Source organism: Heterobasidion irregulare (assembly GCF_000320585.1).
Source record: "Heterobasidion irregulare TC 32-1 unplaced genomic scaffold scaffold_09, whole genome shotgun sequence".
Lineage (NCBI taxonomy): Eukaryota > Fungi > Basidiomycota > Agaricomycetes > Russulales > Bondarzewiaceae > Heterobasidion > Heterobasidion irregulare.
The window spans coordinates 989,268-1,008,483 of record NW_009258205.1 but is presented as its reverse complement, the minus strand read 5'-3'; the positions used below and the strand labels follow the sequence as shown (position 1 = coordinate 1,008,483).

General features: G+C 54.0%; 9 protein-coding genes across 9 annotated transcripts; 5 read left to right on the top strand and 4 right to left on the bottom strand.

Annotated features, from left to right (window-relative positions):
- Positions 1-299: 299 nt before the first annotated feature.
- On the bottom strand, positions 300-2,256 carry HETIRDRAFT_164044 (uncharacterized protein; the record flags this gene model as incomplete). Its single annotated transcript, XM_009551782.1, has 4 exons — positions 300-347; positions 412-1,347; positions 1,411-1,648; positions 1,898-2,256. 4 exons carry the CDS (start codon positions 2,254-2,256, stop codon positions 300-302), a joined length of 1,581 nt encoding a protein of 526 aa, XP_009550077.1.
- Positions 2,257-2,998: 742 nt separating this feature from the next.
- HETIRDRAFT_326340 (uncharacterized protein) lies at positions 2,999-4,829 on the top strand (the record flags this gene model as incomplete). The annotated part of the gene is made up of 6 exons (XM_009551781.1): positions 2,999-3,334; positions 3,391-3,817; positions 3,889-3,992; positions 4,045-4,144; positions 4,203-4,510; positions 4,578-4,829. 6 exons carry the CDS (start codon positions 2,999-3,001, stop codon positions 4,827-4,829), a joined length of 1,527 nt encoding a protein of 508 aa, XP_009550076.1.
- Positions 4,830-5,400: 571 nt separating this feature from the next.
- On the bottom strand, positions 5,401-6,010 carry HETIRDRAFT_107683 (uncharacterized protein; the record flags this gene model as incomplete). The annotated part of the gene is made up of 4 exons (XM_009551780.1): positions 5,401-5,478; positions 5,557-5,712; positions 5,765-5,824; positions 5,885-6,010. 4 exons carry the CDS (start codon positions 6,008-6,010, stop codon positions 5,401-5,403), a joined length of 420 nt encoding a protein of 139 aa, XP_009550075.1.
- Positions 6,011-9,345: 3,335 nt separating this feature from the next.
- HETIRDRAFT_429185 (uncharacterized protein) lies at positions 9,346-10,021 on the bottom strand (the record flags this gene model as incomplete). The annotated part of the gene is made up of 5 exons (XM_009551779.1): positions 9,346-9,369; positions 9,430-9,554; positions 9,614-9,657; positions 9,712-9,772; positions 9,826-10,021. 5 exons carry the CDS (start codon positions 10,019-10,021, stop codon positions 9,346-9,348), a joined length of 450 nt encoding a protein of 149 aa, XP_009550074.1.
- A 327-nt stretch (positions 10,022-10,348) lies between these two features.
- HETIRDRAFT_326172 (uncharacterized protein) lies at positions 10,349-10,930 on the top strand (the record flags this gene model as incomplete). Its single annotated transcript, XM_009551778.1, has 4 exons — positions 10,349-10,520; positions 10,571-10,700; positions 10,757-10,823; positions 10,880-10,930. 4 exons carry the CDS (start codon positions 10,349-10,351, stop codon positions 10,928-10,930), a joined length of 420 nt encoding a protein of 139 aa, XP_009550073.1.
- Positions 10,931-12,232: 1,302 nt separating this feature from the next.
- Positions 12,233-12,467, top strand: HETIRDRAFT_164040 (uncharacterized protein; the record flags this gene model as incomplete). The annotated part of the gene is made up of 2 exons (XM_009551777.1): positions 12,233-12,262; positions 12,312-12,467. 2 exons carry the CDS (start codon positions 12,233-12,235, stop codon positions 12,465-12,467), a joined length of 186 nt encoding a protein of 61 aa, XP_009550072.1.
- Positions 12,291-13,980, top strand: HETIRDRAFT_411245 (uncharacterized protein; the record flags this gene model as incomplete). The annotated part of the gene is made up of 6 exons (XM_009551775.1): positions 12,291-12,695; positions 12,746-13,075; positions 13,129-13,204; positions 13,277-13,397; positions 13,485-13,644; positions 13,699-13,980. A coding segment is annotated over exon 2 (202 nt), but the record flags the coding sequence as incomplete, so codon positions are not given.
- HETIRDRAFT_420865 (uncharacterized protein) lies at positions 13,150-13,955 on the top strand (the record flags this gene model as incomplete). Its single annotated transcript, XM_009551776.1, has 4 exons — positions 13,150-13,204; positions 13,277-13,397; positions 13,495-13,644; positions 13,733-13,955. 4 exons carry the CDS (start codon positions 13,150-13,152, stop codon positions 13,953-13,955), a joined length of 549 nt encoding a protein of 182 aa, XP_009550071.1.
- A 141-nt stretch (positions 13,981-14,121) lies between the features above and the next one.
- Positions 14,122-18,990, bottom strand: HETIRDRAFT_454118 (uncharacterized protein; the record flags this gene model as incomplete). Its single annotated transcript, XM_009551774.1, has 19 exons — positions 14,122-14,709; positions 14,778-14,795; positions 14,867-14,990; positions 15,045-15,102; positions 15,175-15,235; positions 15,307-15,520; positions 15,586-15,605; positions 15,689-15,907; positions 15,987-16,030; positions 16,091-16,240; positions 16,331-16,465; positions 16,547-16,736; positions 16,794-16,850; positions 16,914-17,375; positions 17,486-17,721; positions 17,786-17,987; positions 18,083-18,602; positions 18,676-18,809; positions 18,862-18,990. 19 exons carry the CDS (start codon positions 18,988-18,990, stop codon positions 14,122-14,124), a joined length of 3,561 nt encoding a protein of 1,186 aa, XP_009550069.1.
- Positions 18,991-19,216: the final 226 nt, after the last annotated feature.

The following is a 19,216-nucleotide window of genomic DNA, read 5'->3' as shown; positions in this document are numbered from 1 at the left end:
ACAAGTTGGTTAGCTTCGATGGCATGCAGGTTTACAACACGGGTATAGTCGATGACAGCGGCGACAATGGAAAGGTAAACAGAAGTAAGATGCTCCCACAGGGCAGCACCACGTACAACGTTTATAACATTTGAGACATTCCAACCTAGCTCTATGGCAGACAATGGCCCTGACCCTGTCCTGTAGTCATACTGTGATTCCTTGTGTGAGCAAAAGATACATCGACTGTGTTGAGGGAAGAGTTCGCACACACAACATATGTATATAGCAATAAGTGATACGCTCAGCCAGAACGAACCTCAAAATGTGAGAACGTCCAAGGAATGCAGCTGCCCATTGGGATTCCTCTGGAAAGCATGGACAAGAGTGTCAGTGGCATTTTGGTACAAGATGAAATTTGTGCGAGCTCACCTTCAAACACAAGATTCTGTTGTCATCTAACATAACATCAGATACCTCCATTGTTTCCTCTGTCACGATTTCACGGTATGGGAGACGGGACACTACGTCCTGCTGGAACGTCACGCCCGCCCTAACGATCGCCGGGCCCGTCACGAGCCTTATCCTAGGCTGACTCTTTCCGTCCTCCGCCTTGGTAGTATCCCCCCCTTCCGCATCCTGATCTACGCGACACGTCGCCTCCCTCGCGATGGCATACGGATTGAAGTCCTTCACCTTGATCTTCCTCATTTCCGACCGATTCCCTCCCATCCACCCCTCGTCCTGAAGCTCCTCGACCTCCTCCTCTGCGCTGACTTCCACGATCTCGGTCGTCGCAGCCGGCTCAAGGTCCAAAAAGCCATGGCTTACGACCCTATCGTCGAGCACACGCTCAACCGTTCGGAATCCGTGCACCGCGTGCTGCCAGTCGCTGCTGAGCATGTCTCCAAACCAGCGCGTCGCCGGCGGGCCCCAGCTCTCCCAGGGCACGAGCGCCGTCACGCGCGAGACGAGCGCGGAGTCGAGCAGGGTGCGGATGCGCATGAAGAACACGAAGCAGCCGACCGCGCCGTGGGCGGACGGGTTCAAGGTCCCGAGCGAGCATGCGATGAGGCCGTCGTCTGGGCGTGGATAGAACGGCAGTGGGGTCGATGCGGAGGGAGATGACGACGCTTTGCCGAAGTGTGTGCCAGGCGTTGGGTTCGCTGTGGCAGAGATATACCAGTAATGGAACCCCTCTTTCAATAGTGGCAGTCCGAACCGACGTAAAAAGGTAGGAAAGCCCTTCTTAACGGCCGGATCTGTGAATGTGTAGACATCGAAGAAGCCCCTCGGTATGACGACCATGAACTCCGTGCGGGACAGGAAACAGAAGTCGTCCACGCCCATCGTCAGGGCCATCTGGCACTACGGTGACATGTTCAGTCAATTTCTGCGTATATCAAGGGCTAGAGGGCTCTGGAAACGTACCTTGGCTTTCGATCTAGCCTGCCAGTTCCAAATTGCAACGAACGCTGCCGAAGTATGGAACACATCTTTGATGAGGACCGCAAGAAGGTTGTCGAGGATGAGGATCCGGAAGGAGCACCACATGTCTCCCGGTTGAGATCCGCTGGCGCGTCGACAATCGAGGACTGGGGACCCAGCCTTTGGGTGAGGTTCATTGGTAGATAGAGTACGGAGGTAAACCTGATACGTATACTTCGACCTTGTGGGCACAAGTCAGCAAAGTGGTGGGAGCACATGACAATCACTCGGATGTAATCAGTCGAACAGTATCGATTCGTCTTCTGCAGACAAGTACCAAAAAGGTGGAAAATAAACGTCATGTCGTGTTGAGCAGTCATATGGGCGCAGCAAAGTCCCAGCAAAGTCGCAGCAAAGTCGCAGTACATATCATGCGAGCAGCGCATCTCTTCGAAGTCCATATGTCAGGATGAAAAGCGGCGAGACGTACCCATTAGGAGCAGGGGCGATGAAAACAAGTAGATCCTGAGCAGGATCCATACTGAAATCGATGATATCCATGTCGAATCCGGACAACGTCCACGAGCTGACCTTAGTCTCGTCGCCATTGTCACCATTCACGGTCGGGAGCCTGTGAAAGGTTATTGAGCCAGCCACGCGACGATCATCGACCCGTCCATGGCCGCTGGCGTAAATCCCATCAACTAGCTCGTATATCGGCCCAGCGACGGAGATGGGTATGTTGTGTCTTCCCTTCCATCTTAGGGTTTTCCAGCGCTCTTGACGGTTGTTAAGCATGCGACGCTGGGCAGCGATATACATAGATGACGGGGAGAGAGCTGGCACCATCTGGTGCTCTGCGAGATCGATCGTATATTGCAAGCGAGGAGAGCTGGAGACGAGTTGATGAAGAGATTTACATGCCTATAGATGTTTAAAGCATGCCCATGACGATGGTCGAGAGATAATCACCATTTTGCACGCTATCAAATCATACATGTTGAGGAACGATAGGGTATGACATACAAGTTCCGTCGGCAGTTGCAACAGCTGGAAAAAATAATAGGGAGGTGTACTGGCAGAGGACTCGTACATGTGAGTGGTGATCAACGGTATGGATCGAGAAGAGGGCATGATGCGCTGCGCTGCGCTTGGTTGATCGCTGTCCTGGTTGTCAGTGGGACGTGGATGGATGCAAAGATGGGAGACAATAGATGAGGATTAAGACCGGGCGAGTTTACGCCCAGATACAACCATGAGAGCAAAGAGCATGCAAGATAATTGGCAATCGTTCAGCTAACCACGTGGCATCTACAGTAGTCCTTCAGGTGGCCATTATTCAAAGCCGATCGTGGCCACCATTGTCTTCTCTCGTTCGTCAAATCATTCAGACGCAAAGTGTGTCTGTCTGAAGAAACAGAGGACAGAACTACTACAGTACTGTATGCCGACTCTGCTCGAGAGATTAGATTAGGTTACGTAATAATAGCCCCTCAGAGAGTGTTAACCAAGTCGTAGTTGCTGGCACTCACACCCTCAATCTCTCAATACCTTTGTGTCGTTCGCCTCAAGTACGAGCACGAGCTTGATCATGGGGACTGGCAGCCAACGTGCCTCGCTTGATGGTGTCGCTTCTCCAGAACGCGTGGTCAGTCCAGGTCAGTCCTTAGCTGGTGTGCGTTCATCAAATGACAGTGAACGCCCGGGGAGCAACCCATCCTCGCCCCCTCCGACGAATGGCGTCAACGGAGCCCATGACAGCGCGAGTCACTCAGAGGATGAAAAGCTGGACCCTGTGGAGAGGTTGCAGCAAGAGCTCGAGCGCACGAGGCAGGAGAAGGAAAACCTCGCCACTCAATATCGCAATCTGCTAGCTAAACTCACGGCGATGCGGACAACGCTCGGGAATAAATTGAAGCAAGATGCAGTACGTCTATTCAAGCTTCCTCTGCTTAATTTAGTCCTTCTTGAATTGTGCTGTAGGAAGAGTTGGACCGGCGAGAACAACTCGTTCAGCAACTCACTGTTCAGAACGAGGACCTCGAAGCAACAGTCGAAACCCTCAAGATTGAACTCACCTCGTCTAACGAGGAAGCGGAACGCGCTTCACGAGATCTAGAGGCCTTGAGAACTCGCGCGCTGCACGAGAATACGCAAGAATCTCTTACACGGGAGCGCGAACTTCGCGAAGCGCAGAGTGCACTCGAGCGCTGTCGAATAGAGCGCGATGAATGGGAGCGGGAGACGTTGCAAGAACGCGTGTTGTTGGACGAGGCTAGGGCTGCTGCGGATGTGCTCCGGCGAGATTTGGAGCTCGAGAGAGAGGCCAGAGAAAGAGAGGCTGATGATCTAGAATCCGAGAGACAGAAGGCTGTAAATTTGCAGTCTGTGCTGGAGGACTTCCAGGCAGGTGAGAGCAATCGGATGGGCACGGGTTTGACCGTTGAATGCGGGATCATTGACTGACACTCGTATCATCAGCGAAAGACCACGAATTACAACAGGCAGTCAAGGATTACGAGGCCAGGCTGATTGAGGTCACTCAATCCCTGGCCGAGTTTAAACACAGAGCTCTGCAAGCGGAGGTAAATGACATTCTGGCTCCTGTTCACTCTATCCACAAATAATGCTCCTCAGCTTCAGCTGGAGGAATCGACTGTGAATAGCTCGCGAACATTGCAGCTTGAAAAGGAAATCAAAGAGAAAAACCTCCTTATCGGCAAACTACGCCACGAAGGTCTCTCTATTTCCGCATCTTCGTCTCATTATCCCGTTAAAATGTGCTGTCTGTGCAGGGGTCATTCTCAACGAACACCTAATTGAAGCGCTGCGTCGGCTACGACGTAACTCGAGTGATACGAACGTGGATCGACGTCTCGTCACAAATGTTCTTCTTCAATTTCTTGCGACACCCCGCGAAGACGCGAAGCGCTTCGAGATGCTCGGCCTCCTCGCCTCTATACTCTCTTGGACAGATGCTGAACGCCAGCGAGCGGGTCTCCAAAGAGGCGCCGGACTGCCATCGGCAGGCAGCGCTCTATTCTCTCGTGGATCTCCTCAAAAGAGTCGCCCGCCGGAGCTTGAGAAGACGGACGAGACAGAAGTGCGTGTTGGATCTTCTACACCATATGCATGCGCCGAACTGATAGATGCGGGCGTGTCTCGCATAGTCGTTCTCGAGGCTCTGGGTCGAGTTTCTACTCACCGAGGCTGCCTCTGGTGACCCCGCCTCCCCCCACTCCCAAACTGGGGCTACACCTCCGCGCCGCGACACATCTCTTCCAGGTACCCCAACTGTACCGATACATCCCCTCCGCGCGCCATTGCTCTCTTCAACAGCGATGGCCAGCTCACCGAACCTCACACTCAACTTCCTCTCGTCGCCGTCACGCAAGGGCAAGGAACGCGCTTTGGATGCGTGAGCGCCAGCATCTTGCATCATTTCTCCATCACCTCGTGCGCAGGAGGGTGCACAGGATGTCGGTAACGGACCTTTGCTGCTCGACACCCATGGGTTACCTTGCGCTCTAGGTACAGCACCCCACGCTGTCGTTGTCATCTGTTGGTTGGAAGGATCCACCGTCACACAGTCGCTTATTATCTCACCTCGGAATTTAATCTTGTAATACTATCGTTCTGTCAAATTCGGATATATCTGGACCCTTTGCAAATCTGATGTATCGACGAAGGTCAATTTTGGACATCAAGTACCCGATTCGCGTCTTCGGAAGAGGCGGCCAATATGTCCTGAACGTAGCTCAATCAGAGACTTTGTACATCTGCGTAGTTTTAGTTTTCCGTATCCCAAAATGTGGTATGCCATGGATATATGTATAGTACGACCAAAAGTTATACCAACCCTCAAAAATCAAAAACAAACACGAAAAGTCGGCGAGGGAACTCCGTAATAGATGGTATGCAAATGCTCGCGACACGTCAAATCGACCTCGAATGCGGCCTTACAGTCTGGCCTTCTTGAAGATTACGCGGACCCTATCCCAGGCGCGATCGACGCGATGGCTGACCTGCTGTCGCAGCCCCGATCAAAAATTCCCGCGTCAGTATTAAGTGCTACCCGATCGACGCAACATGCACGCGGCGTGAGGGGCAGGGGCAAGGGGAGGCGGCGGCGCAGAAATGGAGACTCACAGAAAACAGACCCATTGTGACGAGCTTGCTATACCTGGTCGTGGGCAGCGGCGTTGGCTGGGTCTCGGGCTGGGTCTCGGGCTGGGTCTCGGGCTGGCTGCTGTCTGCGACGTTGGGGAAACGGAAGTCGGACGGTTCGTTGAACGAGAGTGGTGACTAAGGTTTTCCGTCAAATGTGATGTTGGTCCGAGGTGGATGTTCGACGCACCGAAGGAAGGGAAGACAATCCATCAAAATAGTCATCATAGCCAAAGGACGGCGCCACGGGCTGGAGAATATCGCAGGTATGAGTACGCTCCGCTGAGGAAGACACAATGTCTAGTCGCACTCCATAAATACTGTTCTCGTTTGTCGCGAAGGCGGACTCTTGACGTCGGCGTGACGGCCAGAAGAGATAAACATCATATTCCTCGTCTTTTTCAAGATACCACACATTCGACGGATTCTCATGCATAGTTATCCTTATGGATTTGAGGAGGTGGTGATGGGAGGGTTAAGGGGGAGCATCTCGGCAAAGGAGGACTCTATTTATTAGAGGAACGGTGAACTCGTAATTGGGAATGAAGAAGCCGTAAACAATGCCACTGAATCCACCCAGATGGCACCCAGGCGTCTATAAGACCACAACGCCCGCTCGCGCACTCCTCATCAACATGCTTTCTTACCTGTGCATTCTAGCAACAGCTGGCAACCTGACTCCCGACAAGCGAGCTCGCAAATCTCTCTAAAGAGACAGGACAAGCTCGTATACGGTCGACCTGCATCAGCATGTATCCAGAATACTTCTGTTAGCGTGCTGAGTCCTCTCGAGTAGTTATCGCCCACAAGCTGTGGTCGAGCCTCGATTCCGAGCATGCTCTGTCCGATCGAAAGAGCCTAGCCCCCACGTTTAAGACTACTTCTCCTTCGCACTGACCAAACAGCTGCCTGTCAAGCAGACTTTGTCAAGCCAGTGCGAGAGGGTAGCATTCTGATTCGGAGGGATGCTCATGCTGATCCCAGCCTTCCGTTACCGCACCTCAGACCATCCCCAATCCCCATCCACCAACTGTTTCGCCGGATCATCCAGCTTACGGTGTGGTCCTCGCTCTGTGAGCATTCACAATCTACCTCCGCTATTTCCGACAACGCGTCGAGGAACGACCCGGGCAGGACCGCGTGCTTGTCATGGTTGTCACACTTCGTGTGTGACACCGTGACATGCACTCAATCTAATGTGAACGACGACGAACAGAGCAAATCGCCCGATCCACTGGCCTCAAGCATAACTCCAATCCACAGAATTTGGAGAGAAAAACGCACCATGAAAGCCATGTTAGATACAAGACATCCTCAAGAGACTATCGTCCTATTTTTAAGCCTCTTTCTCAAGCACGTTTGTCGTTGATCCCGTCGAAAAATCGTTGGACCAAGTGAGTGACAAGAGTCGTGTATCGCTGCCAACAAGCAAGCAGAAGACTACAAGACCCTTCAAGAAATGGAGGGGTGCAATGCTCTGCCTGAACGAGGGACGAGTGCTCCATATTGCTGACAAGGTATCCGTAACGTGTGCGCTCCTCATCAAGTCCCCCGCTGAACAAATAAAGAGTGAGTGGTGCAAAGAATTGTACTGAAGACACAAAACCACAAAACAGAGAATCAGCCCAATTTAGCGGCTAGATTTTGAACGCGGCCTATGCTTGTCTGATGCACATCGACGTAACGTAGCCGATGCACGTCCAGTGCGTTCGCATCAACTGTAGCCCTGTCGACGAGCGTCGTAGGCAATGAGCTTGCGAACAGTTCGTCGAGAGGTGCAGTCTGTGGACGGTGGATGTGGAAACGCTGCAGAGGCGAGCGGCGTTCTTGTCACGCTCCAAACAGAACAGGTCTCCGTGCCACCGTCCCCCGAATTGCTTTTTGGGCTCCGCACGCCTCCTTTCCCCCCCTCGTCCCCTCCCGTCTCCCCCGTCCCGCCTCTCCTATCTCGTTTTCTGAAAATATTGCTCCTCATGCATACCCTACTTGCCACCCCTCGAACAACGGCCCAGTCCCCTAGAGCATTTCAATGTTAACAGCGTCAGAGACACGCTTCACCAACCATCGACCTCCTCGCCTGGTCTCCCCGCCTGCCTCAGTCATCTTCCCTCTCATTTTTTCTCAACTTTGATGCTCAATGCCCGCTCCCTCCTTGGATCCCAAGACTTTGCTCCAGTTATCACCGGTCATCGGTTGCCAATAGCTCTGGGTTCATCGCTGTCCGAGGGACTATGGCATCACTGCTTCCGGCCTCTCACTCAATCCCATATCTATCGAACTTTCGACCACAGGTCCATGCCTTTACATGCGGTCCTTAGGCTCCATCTTCACAGTGGTCAGGATACTGTGAGAAGAAAGCTATTGGAAAGACAGGTGGAGGAAACCATTCGATGACCGTCACTGAAAGTATGTAGGCAAGCAAGGAGCAAGAACATCCTGCGCCTTTTTGATAATCCATACCCCTCTTGCCTCATCTCACATCTTGGTAGCATATAGGGCACTCTTCAAATTAACGACGAGCTCCCTACAGGCTGTCCACCTTTGAGGTCTTCTATACCCTTCCGCTTCGCTTCTTTCAGGCATTCAGGCAGAATTTCTTTGCTGGCTAACTCGACATCTGGGACACCGCTTCTCACTAATGCTCGTCGCTGACAAGTCTTGTAGCCTTGTCAGTGTGTGGCACTAACTGATTTTATACAGACTTTCCACCTGACGGACAGCATCAACTATTCCTCCTCTTAGTCTGTGTCTCACGATGCTTCTTAACACTTGTTGACTCCATTTTCCCATCCATACGAATGCGGGTTCATCATTCCGGGTCAATGGCCGTCGATTCACCGACCATCTTTCCATTACAACGAATGTACATATATGGATATATCCTACCGAGCCACGGCGACGTCTCTAGCTCCCATCCCCTTCGCATCGTAACGGCTTCCAATCCGTCTGCCCACTCCGATGATTTTGGCGAAGCCTACTGCCCCTGCACTTGCGCCTCGATAGTCGCGGATACATATCTGTCCTGCTGAGCATACCGCAACTTCCAGATACTACTCCGCTGTCAACGAAACGTCAGACATCACTCAGATCGACACCTTGAATGAGGGTCAAAAGCCTGTGTCCGTGACTTGTATCATTTGTTGTCAATGACGGTAAGTGCTTCGAGACTTGTCGCCCAACCTTAGATACCTGTATGATACAATCAACCTGAAAATCTCAGACGTTCTGGACGCTGTTTCTACTTCTTGCTCTTTTAAAGATGCTTTGCATAAATGGGATTGTCAGGGTCATGAACCTTCCACTCGATCTCGTCGATATATTCGTCCACAGTCGACTGCTTTGATGATTGGTGTTATGATATCACATCCTTCGCAGTCGGTGGAAGCTCATTGCTCCCTTCTGTTTGTGTATTCTACACTTCAGAGAACAGACATTTCAGGTCATGTCTACTGCTAATTTCCATATTCTTGAGATTGAAAGTCTTCCAAGATTTGCAATGTGAAAATCTGACAGACTCCCCAACTCTATGAACTTTTAACCCATCATGACATGGATTTTTAGAGGAAGACGCATGGTCCAGTTCAACGACGCCGAGGGGATCCGAGTCCACACTGAGATATTATTGGAGATGTCATCAATTCTTGATGAAAGCAAAAAAATAAGGGATTGGAATGCCAAAGAGAACAGCCCGTACATCCCAAAGGGGAATCACACCATACAATACACGAGAGAATACAGAGACGAACGAGATAGAAACACAAAAGCGCGCATCTACTTGGCGCCTGCACTTGAAAACTGACATAAAAAAACACGCTCAGTACGAATATCGACGATATAAATCCGTGTTGAACACACCTTCGTCACGGACTTTGTACCCTCAGAGATGGCATGCTTTGACAGCTCTCCTGGGAGAATGAGCCGTACAGCAGTTTGGATTTCGCGTGACGAGATGGTAGACTTCTTGGAGTATGCAGCGAGTTCTGAAATAAATTGCGATTAGATCTGATGTAAAACTGTATGAGGAATGAAGAAGACGTACTGGATGCCTCAGTGGCGATACGCTCAAAGATGTCGTTCACGAATCTAGAGTCCTTATTCAGCAACACGAATAAATAAAATATCACGAGATGAACACACGAGTTAAGGATAGCCATCGCCTTGTTGGAGATACCAGTATCAGGGTGAACCTGCTTCAACACTTCAGGCGAGACATATTAGCATCAAAAGATCCGAGCTGAAGACATCACGTACCTTTGTAGATATAGGATGAGTATGTCTCCTTGCGGACCTTACGTCTCTTCTTCTTGCCCTCCTCCCCAGGAGCTGCGGCAGTCTTAGAGGTCTTCTTCGCAGCTTTGGATCCTTCAGTAGTCTTGGCTGGAGCCTTCGATGCAGTAGCGGATGAAGCGGGCGCCTTGCCGGCAGTAGAAGCGGGTTTGGGTGCCATTTAGGATGATATGGATGGGTATGAGAGCTTGGGGAGGTAGAGGGTGATGGTCGAGGATAGAGAGATAGCTAGAGCTCGGGCGGCAGCAGTACGCTCCTATATATATAGACACACGTGACTTTGTGGGTGTTTGGCAATATCAACAAGGGCGCGTGACACACGAGATTGACGCGTCATTGTTGATTGTTGAACCTTATTCTCGTGGCTCGTCCGGTATATAAACAGTCTCCTCGGCTCCTCGACGCTCAACTCTCCCTCCTCGCACTTCTTGCTGCTCGCACTCATATCCAACACCTTTTCCTTACCTTCATCCTCTCTTCAATCACAATGTCTGGCAAAGTTGGCGGCAAATCCAAGTCTGGCAAGGCGTCTGGTGCTGAGGGCTCCAGCAAGTCTCAGTCTCGCTCTGCGAAGGCTGGCCTCCAGTTCCCTGTCGGTCGTGTCCACCGTCTGTTGAAGCGAGGGAACTACGCGCAGCGTGTTGGTGCTGGTGCACCAGGTACGTCCCTATTGATCGGGTTCGTGCCCTGTCACTAACATGGATTGCAGTCTACCTGGCTGCTGTTCTCGAATATCTTGCCGCTGAGATCCTTGAGCTTGCTGGCAATGCCGCTCGCGACAACAAGAAACAACGTATCGTCCCACGTCATCTCCAACTCGCTATTCGGAATGACGAGGAGTAAGTTGATATTGACTTAAGTTGATGCTGTGGGGCTGATCATTTCTATTGCGCAGGCTTAACAAGCTTCTGGGCGATGTCGTGATCTCACAGGGTGGTGTTGTACCATTCATCAACCCTGAGGTGAGTTGCTGCTTCATGGCGCAAAACCACCTCTCTTCTAACTTGTTTGTCTCTAGCTTCTTCCTAGCAAAACACAAAAGGGCAAGAAGGAGTCTCAAGAGGTTTAGATTCTGTCATCGGTCTTCGCTGTTGTATTCTCATCTTGTATCATCACATCTTCTCGTTTATACATATTCCCGAGCTACGGCTTCCTTGCTTCGTGGCGTGCGCCATGTGGGTGTGCCAATCAGTGCGAGGGCTATCCATGAAGGGATAGCGACTAATCAGCTGCACAGTTCAGATCCATATTCTCTGGTGCGTCATTATTTAGACCATGGTAAGCGACGGGTTCACTGAAGACTGGAGGCGTCTCGTAGACTCTGCTTAACGATTGCTTTGATCTTGATTCGCAACTTATGTGGATCTATTTGCTCGGCCGAGACTGCTTGTCAGAGCTTGTCAGCCTCATATGAGCGGTCATGGCAACATCTTGACCGCACAATGAGACTGCGGGGTGGATCATGCATTCTCACTGGATGCTTACATCTATATCTTCTTTTGAGGATATCAACGTCAAGGATTTCGGTCTCCATCCCGGCAGCTCGATCGCGATTTTATGTGGCTCTGATCATGGTCTTTCCAGTGGTAATCATAGGGGCAGGGCTGGCTTGCTAAGTAGAAGGTGAGCGTCGACGATTTCAACGGGCAGGATACTTACGCTGAATACGTCTACTCGGGCCTTGAGCGAGGTAGAGAGGGACAGGAAGACGAAATTGAAGAGCAAATCGGGCTCGTAAGTTGTGAATTCCACATTAGCCATCTATGTGCGTGTTCCTGCTCAAACCAGGTTGTTTTTCAGCCCCAAATTTACCGATCCACTACATCTCGTTCATCGTCTTCCCTCCTTTCTCACATTCAGGATAACTTCTATCAACCCAAGCTCTGCTGGATATGTCATATCTATCCGGGGTTTCAAGCAAATCGACCTATGTATCTGAACAACGAATTATAAGAATGATGACTATCCATGAGGCATGTTCGTAAACTAGATGCCTCCCATCGTTTACGAGTGCTCACGTTTAGTTAATCCCCAATCTATCACCGCTGCTAAAATTCGGCGCCTACATGAATGGTAATATATATGCTCAGCAGAATATGAGTATAGACCACCAGCAAGTTAGCGCATGCATTAATCATGTCATAGAAGGAAACAAGAAAATTATTGTTGGCCCATACACTCTCGTGACTTTTGGCGGGCGGCATCTGGTTGAAGTTTTTGGGAAGGGTGTGGCATCTATTTGACAAATGTAAATTCTATTGAAGAATTGGATGTAGTATCTGATAGCATGCACATTGTTCCCTGTATGCGGACAGACCAGAGATAGAAATAGGTGCGGCGTCTTTCATCATAAGTCCGCAGTCACTGACTCATGGAAGGGCAATCTGCTCGTTCTCGTCACGTACTAGCTACTTTTATGTCGATGGTTTGACCTAATCAGCAGAATCTAGCGCCCTAGCTTCCTGACCATACTGTGGCCCACAAACTTTGGACTCAGATTCGCACCCGTGTCGGTTTCGAGGAATCAGCCACCGCTGTTAGGTCTATGTGCGTCTCTGGGTGGTGAATGGGGTATGTTTGCGACCTTTCGCCGGCTGCGTCGGTAAAACTTCACTGTCTGTCGAACGAGAGTGTCGTTACTAGCTGCCCTCTGCTTCAGCTTTACATCTCGTAGCAGGAGCGTGCCAGGTACTATAAAGAGCTCCGATAAGCATCTTCTCAAACCACGGCTTCCTCCTCCCCCCCTACCCTCAAAGCACCCCACATATCCAATTCGACTCAATAACATTTTATGGATCCGACGAGGACATCTTTGACATCGAGGTCCACCATGAGTAGGTGTCTATTCCTTCACAAGAATATGTCGCTAACGTGATGGCCTCAGTATTTATCCTACTATCGACCCTAAGGTCCACTACGAGGCGCAGACATTCGTGGGCATGGTGGTCTTCATCACCGGTGCCTCTCGTGGCATTGGAGAAGAGACGGCATTGCAGTATGCTCGTGCTGATGCACTTCTCGTGCGAACAGAGGACTCTGGATCTAGTGAAAGCCTCTATTCAGGAGGAAGTGCCGAAAGCGCAGGTGTTGACATTCCCCGTCGATGTCGTCCGTACGCAGGACATGGCACAGGCCGTCTAGGCCACTGTCGACCGATTCGGGCGACTTGATATTCTCGTTGCGAATGCCGCGCAAGCAAGACCCATGGACGAGCGTGAGTTCTCCCAAGTTTACAATGTGAGGGCACCCGTTCACGTCCGCCTATAGCTTTCGCACAACGAGATCCTGATGGCTGGTGGAATGTCGTTGAGATCAACCTCCGCGGAGTTTACAATGCTGTCCAGTAAGCACGACTCTATGTACAAGTTCACCATCTGATGGTGTCGTTGCCGGTTTTGCTATCCCTCACCCGCAGAAAACCCACGGACGTTCTGTAATCGTGACTTTATGTGCTGCCAACGTTCGAATCCCCTTTGCCAGCGATTATTGCATCTCCAAGCATGCGCTAGTACGACTAGTGGAATACATCGTTCTTGGTCCGTCAGCTCTTACCAAACTTCTACGCATAGCTCGACCACATAAGGCTGACTGTCACTTGCCTTGTCTGTACTGTATAATGGCAGAGCATCCTAGTGTCAAGGCTTTTATGTTCCATCCTGGCGTCATTCCGACGCGGATAGGCATAGAGTCCTTGGTGCCACTTCCCCTTGTCGATACCGTTGCCCTTGCCGCGGCAAGCACGCTGCACTTCACGACCGGGAAGACCGATTGGCTGACTGGGAGGTAACACATAAGCTCTGAGCGATGTCGACAAGTCGGTACTGACAGCTGTAATAGGTTCGTCTCCGCCAACTGGGACTTGACGAACTAGAGAGAAAATGGAAGACGAAGATAGTAGAGCAGATAGTAGAGCAGAACATCCTTGTGAGCAAGCTGTCTCTTCCGCAGTAGGCAGAGTGCACCCGCAAACACGAAGTGTTCCTCCTTGTATTTTGACAATTTGTCGAAGTGGCACGCTTGTCCATTACGACCCGTACTTCACCTTTCCTCTGGATTTACAGCAGACGGTGTGCTCTTACGGAAAGCAATCCTGAAATGAAAATTCAATAAAAGCGCCGTAAAAATAACAAACACGGTTAGTCTATATGTCAAAAAAGCAAAAAAAAAGAACAGCCTAGTCTAGATCACAGCAACGCGATGCAAAGCAAAAAAACCAAAACCAAAATCGCAGCACCTACGAACGCCAAAACTCCCCCGAGTCTAAAAGGAGCGTGACCAGCCATCCGAGCCGTGCGAGGACCCGCCCTCGCCTCCGCCCTCGCCCTCGCCCTCGCCCTCGCCCTCGCCCCGCCTACTTCCTCGACCGCTTCGCGTTGACGTCGCCGTCCTCATCCCCGCCGTCCGACTCGTGTCCGACATCATCGAACGAGTATGGCAGCGGCACCTCGCGCGTGACGCGATACTGATCCATGTTCCCGAGGTGCTCGTTCTCCAACCGATCTGCGCGCGGAACAAAACGGAGCGAATCAGAACCAGAATCAGAGTCAGAGTCAGAATCAGATGCGTAAGGGAAGGAAGGATGCGGCCGATGGGGAGGAGGGTAGGGGCGATGGGTGGGTGGGGGCGATGGGTGGGTGGGGGCGATGGGTGGGTGGGGGTAATGGGTGGGTGGGGGCAATGGGTGGGTGGGGGCAATGGGTGGGTGGGAGAAGGAGGGCGCTCACAGAAATTCCACTGCCATCGGCGGAGCACCTCGAGCAGCGCGGCGACGAACGTGCGGACGCTAAAGTTCCTCCCATGCGAGGGGATATATATCACCCAAACAAACCGGACGAGGACATTGGACACCTATCGAACCGGCGACGCGGGGCTCATCCCTCAGCACCCGCCCGAGTGAACACAGCGCACGCACTCACGATCGCAAAGTAATACAGCTGTCGACGAGAGGACATAAAGAGGATGAGCAACGCTCTATCCGCCAGCAACAGCACGCAGGACCGCTCACGGGTGTATAGCTAGAATAGACAAGCTCCGAGCGGAGCAGGGGGTATCGCGCGTGCGGCCTGAGCACGGACCAATCCATCAAGAAATCCTGCCCACCGTCGTGGCGCGCGATCAGCGAGCCCATTCTTCCCACTCAGCGTGTCAAAAACCGTCGAGCGCTCACCCATGATGAAGCATACGTGGAATAAATCGTGCCGAACAAACAGAACAATGCGAAGCTGGGACCCCTTCCGGCACCTAGGCGCGAGAAACAAAGGAGCGATGCGCAGATCAGAACTTGCTACCCGTGACGACATAGATGAACATCACCGTTTTCCCGCCAGATGAAGTAAACGAGGTAGTAGACGATCCCCGCGCCGTATTTGCCTCCCTGCAATGGCCGCGACAAACCCAAGCAGCAGTAAGTCGGCGGACACAGACCACGCCAGGAGGAGGACGCACGTTGATCAAGTGCGTGACCAGCCTCGAATCGACCCACCGCCGCACGCTCTGCACCAACCGCGCGAGGAGCGGGAGCGACGCCAGAGCGAACTGGATGCCCCAGCCGTGCGGGATCGCGCACCGCCGCCACGGATCGCGGTCGAATCCAACGATATACGAGCAGCTGAAAAAGTACAAGTTGCTGAGCGTGAACACGAGCGAGCAAAACTGGTCTCTGCGGGGCAAAAAATCAGCCGTCAACGCGCCGCCGCACACACGCATATACACCGCGCTGCGCACCCCATCCAGAAATCCGCAAACTAGCGTAGCGTACGGTGAAAAACAACACGGCGCTGGTCAGCCGAGAGCGACACGCACAAGCCAGGACCCGCATGGCGCTCACCTCGACGCGATGCACGCCGCTGGTGAGCAGCCTCGCGAAGTTGCGAAGCAGCCACCACCTGCTCTCGCGGAACATCATCGGGAGCGGGTTGATCAGCAAGCCCACCATGAACAGGAGCCACACGAGCGGCCACGTCGTGGGCGCGATCGACTCTGCGCCGACGCGCGCGAACGTCAGCCAGAACGCGTAGCACAGTGTCGCGATCGCGATCGCCGGGATCTGCATCGCGTTCAAAGTAAAGGCAGACTCAGTGAGCGAGTGTTGCGAGAGCCATGCGCGCAGACACGATACACCTCACCTCGAAATACTCGCGATGGTCCAAGCGCGTCCGAATATCAAACTCTAGCCACCAGTGCACGCCTCAGAAACCCACACGACACACCCAACAGCGCACTCTCTCACCGAATATAAACACATAGTTGATCCGCGACCGGCTCCACACAAGCACATTGAGCCCGACGAGAAACGAAAAGAAGGCGGGGACGCAGAGCACGGCGTAGTTGAACAGCATCGTCTGCCACGGGATCGCCGCGCGCGTCTCAGGCTGAAAACCTGGAGGATAACAAATGCCGACAACGGAGCCTCTCTTGAGCTCCGACGCAGCCAAAAAAAAACAAGAGCAGTCATCGAATGTCCACGCACTGCGGTATATCCCGTCCACCAGCGCGGGCACGGCCAACCCGAGGGCAATCCCTGTCCTGAACGTGCTGAAATGGTGCGTCTTGTGCTGCGACGCCGCACGGAGCCGGATGAGCGCCTTCTTCTTATCGCCCCGAGCTGTCGAGCGGCACGTCGCACGAGGAGCCGTAGATAATTAACCAACGGCGAACGAGAAAAAAAAGGGTGAAAGCCACGCACTGAACCGCGCCGCGAACTGGTCTTCCATCTCCCGCACGAGACCTTGCACGATCTCGCCCGACGCGAACGCGCTATGGTCGACCTGCGCGATTCCACGCTCCCATATAAGCGTTGCTGTTCGTCTGTCCACAACCAAAAAAGCACCGCGCGCGCGCACCTTTTCCTTCATATACGCTTGTTGAACGGGAATCTACAGACACGCAGACGCATTCGTCAGGCGCGCCGACAAGGAGCACCAAACACCCACCTTGGTCGTCTTTTCAAACTTCTTCAACGCCTTGCGGAACCCCGTCAAGTTGAGGATCTACACACGAAGTCGGTCTGCTTCCACGACCACAACCGGCAATAAAACGACCGCCGCACGCACCCTGTAGTTGTTCAGCACCTCCAGCCCACGATAATACTCCAACACGGCCTTCTTCAGGCGCTTCTTCGCGTGCGTGTAATCCTCGGGATTCAACCGCGTCTCCTTCCCCCTCGCTGCCCCGTTCCCGTTCCCGTTCGCGTGTGCGTGTGCGTTCGCGTGCCCAAGCCCGAGCCCACCCGCCCCAAACAGCCCAAACCCGCCCAAAAACTCGCTCACCTTCTCCGCGTCCCCCTCGCGCTCGGGCGTCTTCTCGCGCGACGACGACGTCCCCGCGCCCGCGCCCTCGCCCGCGCCTTCGCCCGAGTCGCCCCCAGCGTCGCCCGTGCGTGAGCGGGACTGCGCGCGCGACTGCACCGGCGTGTTCTTGCGCGACGCGCGCCACCGCGCCTGCGAGTGCGGGCGGCCCGCGTGCGCGGCGAGCGCGGCGATCGACCACGGGCGCTGGTCGGCGGGGTGCGCCTCCTGCAGCGAAAGAAACAAGCGTGAGAAAGGGATATCAGCGGGCCGTGCACAGCGCCGAGGGAAAAAGAGGAAGGGGCAGAGGAAGAGAACAGAGGGGCCCTCGCACGCACGTGAAACACCCGCCGGTGGTCCTGCAGCTCGCCCAGCTGCCCGCGCAGCGCGGCGCACCGCTCGCGCGCCTCCGCCTCGCGCGCGAGGTAGAAGCCCTCGATCTTCTCGAGCTCGCGGTCGAGCGCGTCGAAGAACGCGCGCTGCACGGGCGGCATCGGCGCGAGGAGCGCCGACAGGGACGGCGGCGGCAGCGTGCCGGGCGCGGTGAAGGTGGTGTGCAGAGATGCGGTGCGTGCTGAACGAAGGGGAGGGTGCGCGTTAGGAAGAAGGACGGGATTGGGGAGAGGAGGGGCGCTTACTCCGTATCGTGGACGAGCGCCGGCGCATGTGCGCAAAGAGCCCTGTCGGGGCTGCCGATGTTGCATTCGCGCCCGCGGTCCCGCTCGTCGGTGCCTCAGTAAATGTTGGCGAGGGGGGAGACTTCGGCGAGACGGGGCCGGGGGTCGGGGACGACGCGGGCGAGGGGACGGCGTGGAGGACGGGCGAGGCGGGAAAGGTCACCTGCAGGTCGGGGTGCATACGCAGTCAGCACACATTGTAAATTGGAAACTGAGACACGCGGGAGGAAACCCGAGAAGAAAGAAGAGAAAACGCACACTCCCGCCCCGCCTCCTCCCGCCGCCCAACAACGCAGGCCTCCCATCCGCGCTCCCCGAGCTCGCCACCGCCGACGAGCGCAGCGGACTCGGATCGCGGTCGCCCTCGCCCTCCTCAAACCCATACAGCCCAAGAGGCGGCGACGGCGTCCGTGCGTCGCGAAACCGCCCCGCGCCCTCTCCCTGCACGGGCGACGGCCGTTCAGAGGCCGCGGACATGAGCGAGCCCGCGTCCGTCGCTTCTACATCCGACGCGCTAGCATTTATGTTCGTCTTGTTGTCGCCCGCCGCGGCAGGTGCAGTGCGCGCGCGTGCCGGCACCTGGACGGCGGTGGCTGCCTCGAGCGCGAGCTGGCCCTCCTGCGCGCGGCGGACGGCGGTGATGCGTTTTTTGAGGCCGCGGTAGTCACTGCAGACGGGGTGAGGGAAGAACAGCGCGCAATGCGAGGTGAGACGAGGGACGGAGTGCGGGTTAGGGGAGAAGAGCGCGTCACATGTATGCTTTTTTCCATTCTGGGGTCTGGAGCACCGAAGAAAGGGGAGGGAAAGAAAGGGATCAGCGTTTCGTTTTGTGGGTGGTTTTGGTCGGCGACTGTTGGAGAGATTGGACGCGGGGGAGATTGGTGGAGAAGAACGCGCGCCGCCGAGCAGCAGGACCGTCCAAAAACAGGGGCCCCCGCGCGCTCGCCAACCACAGTGCAAAAAAAAACGAAAAGACCTCACGCACCTGCGCGTCGTCCAAATACCTTCACACATACACGCCCACGAGGCATACACACATGCCCATGCCACGCGCCGTGCGACAGTTCGAGGAGCCAGCCGTGAATTCGATTGAGGTATTTCGAGTCTGGGTTAGCGTCGAGCGGAGGACGAGAACCGGCCAGCGCGACGCACCGTGCAAACTTCATGCCTGTCCGTGGCCGAGCTCACGAGCCAGCGATCCTGTGGTCTGGGTGGGTTGTGCCCGTGTCGTTCGTCGTCGTGCGTCGTGCGTTGTGCGTCGTTTGTCGTGCGTCGTTCGTGAAAAAGCGTTCGTGAGGCGCGTCGTGAGTTTTTTTTATTTTGGTGTCGCCGGGAACGAGCGAGAGGTGAATGTACACGGCCACTGAGGGGCAAAGGAGGGGGGACGGAAGA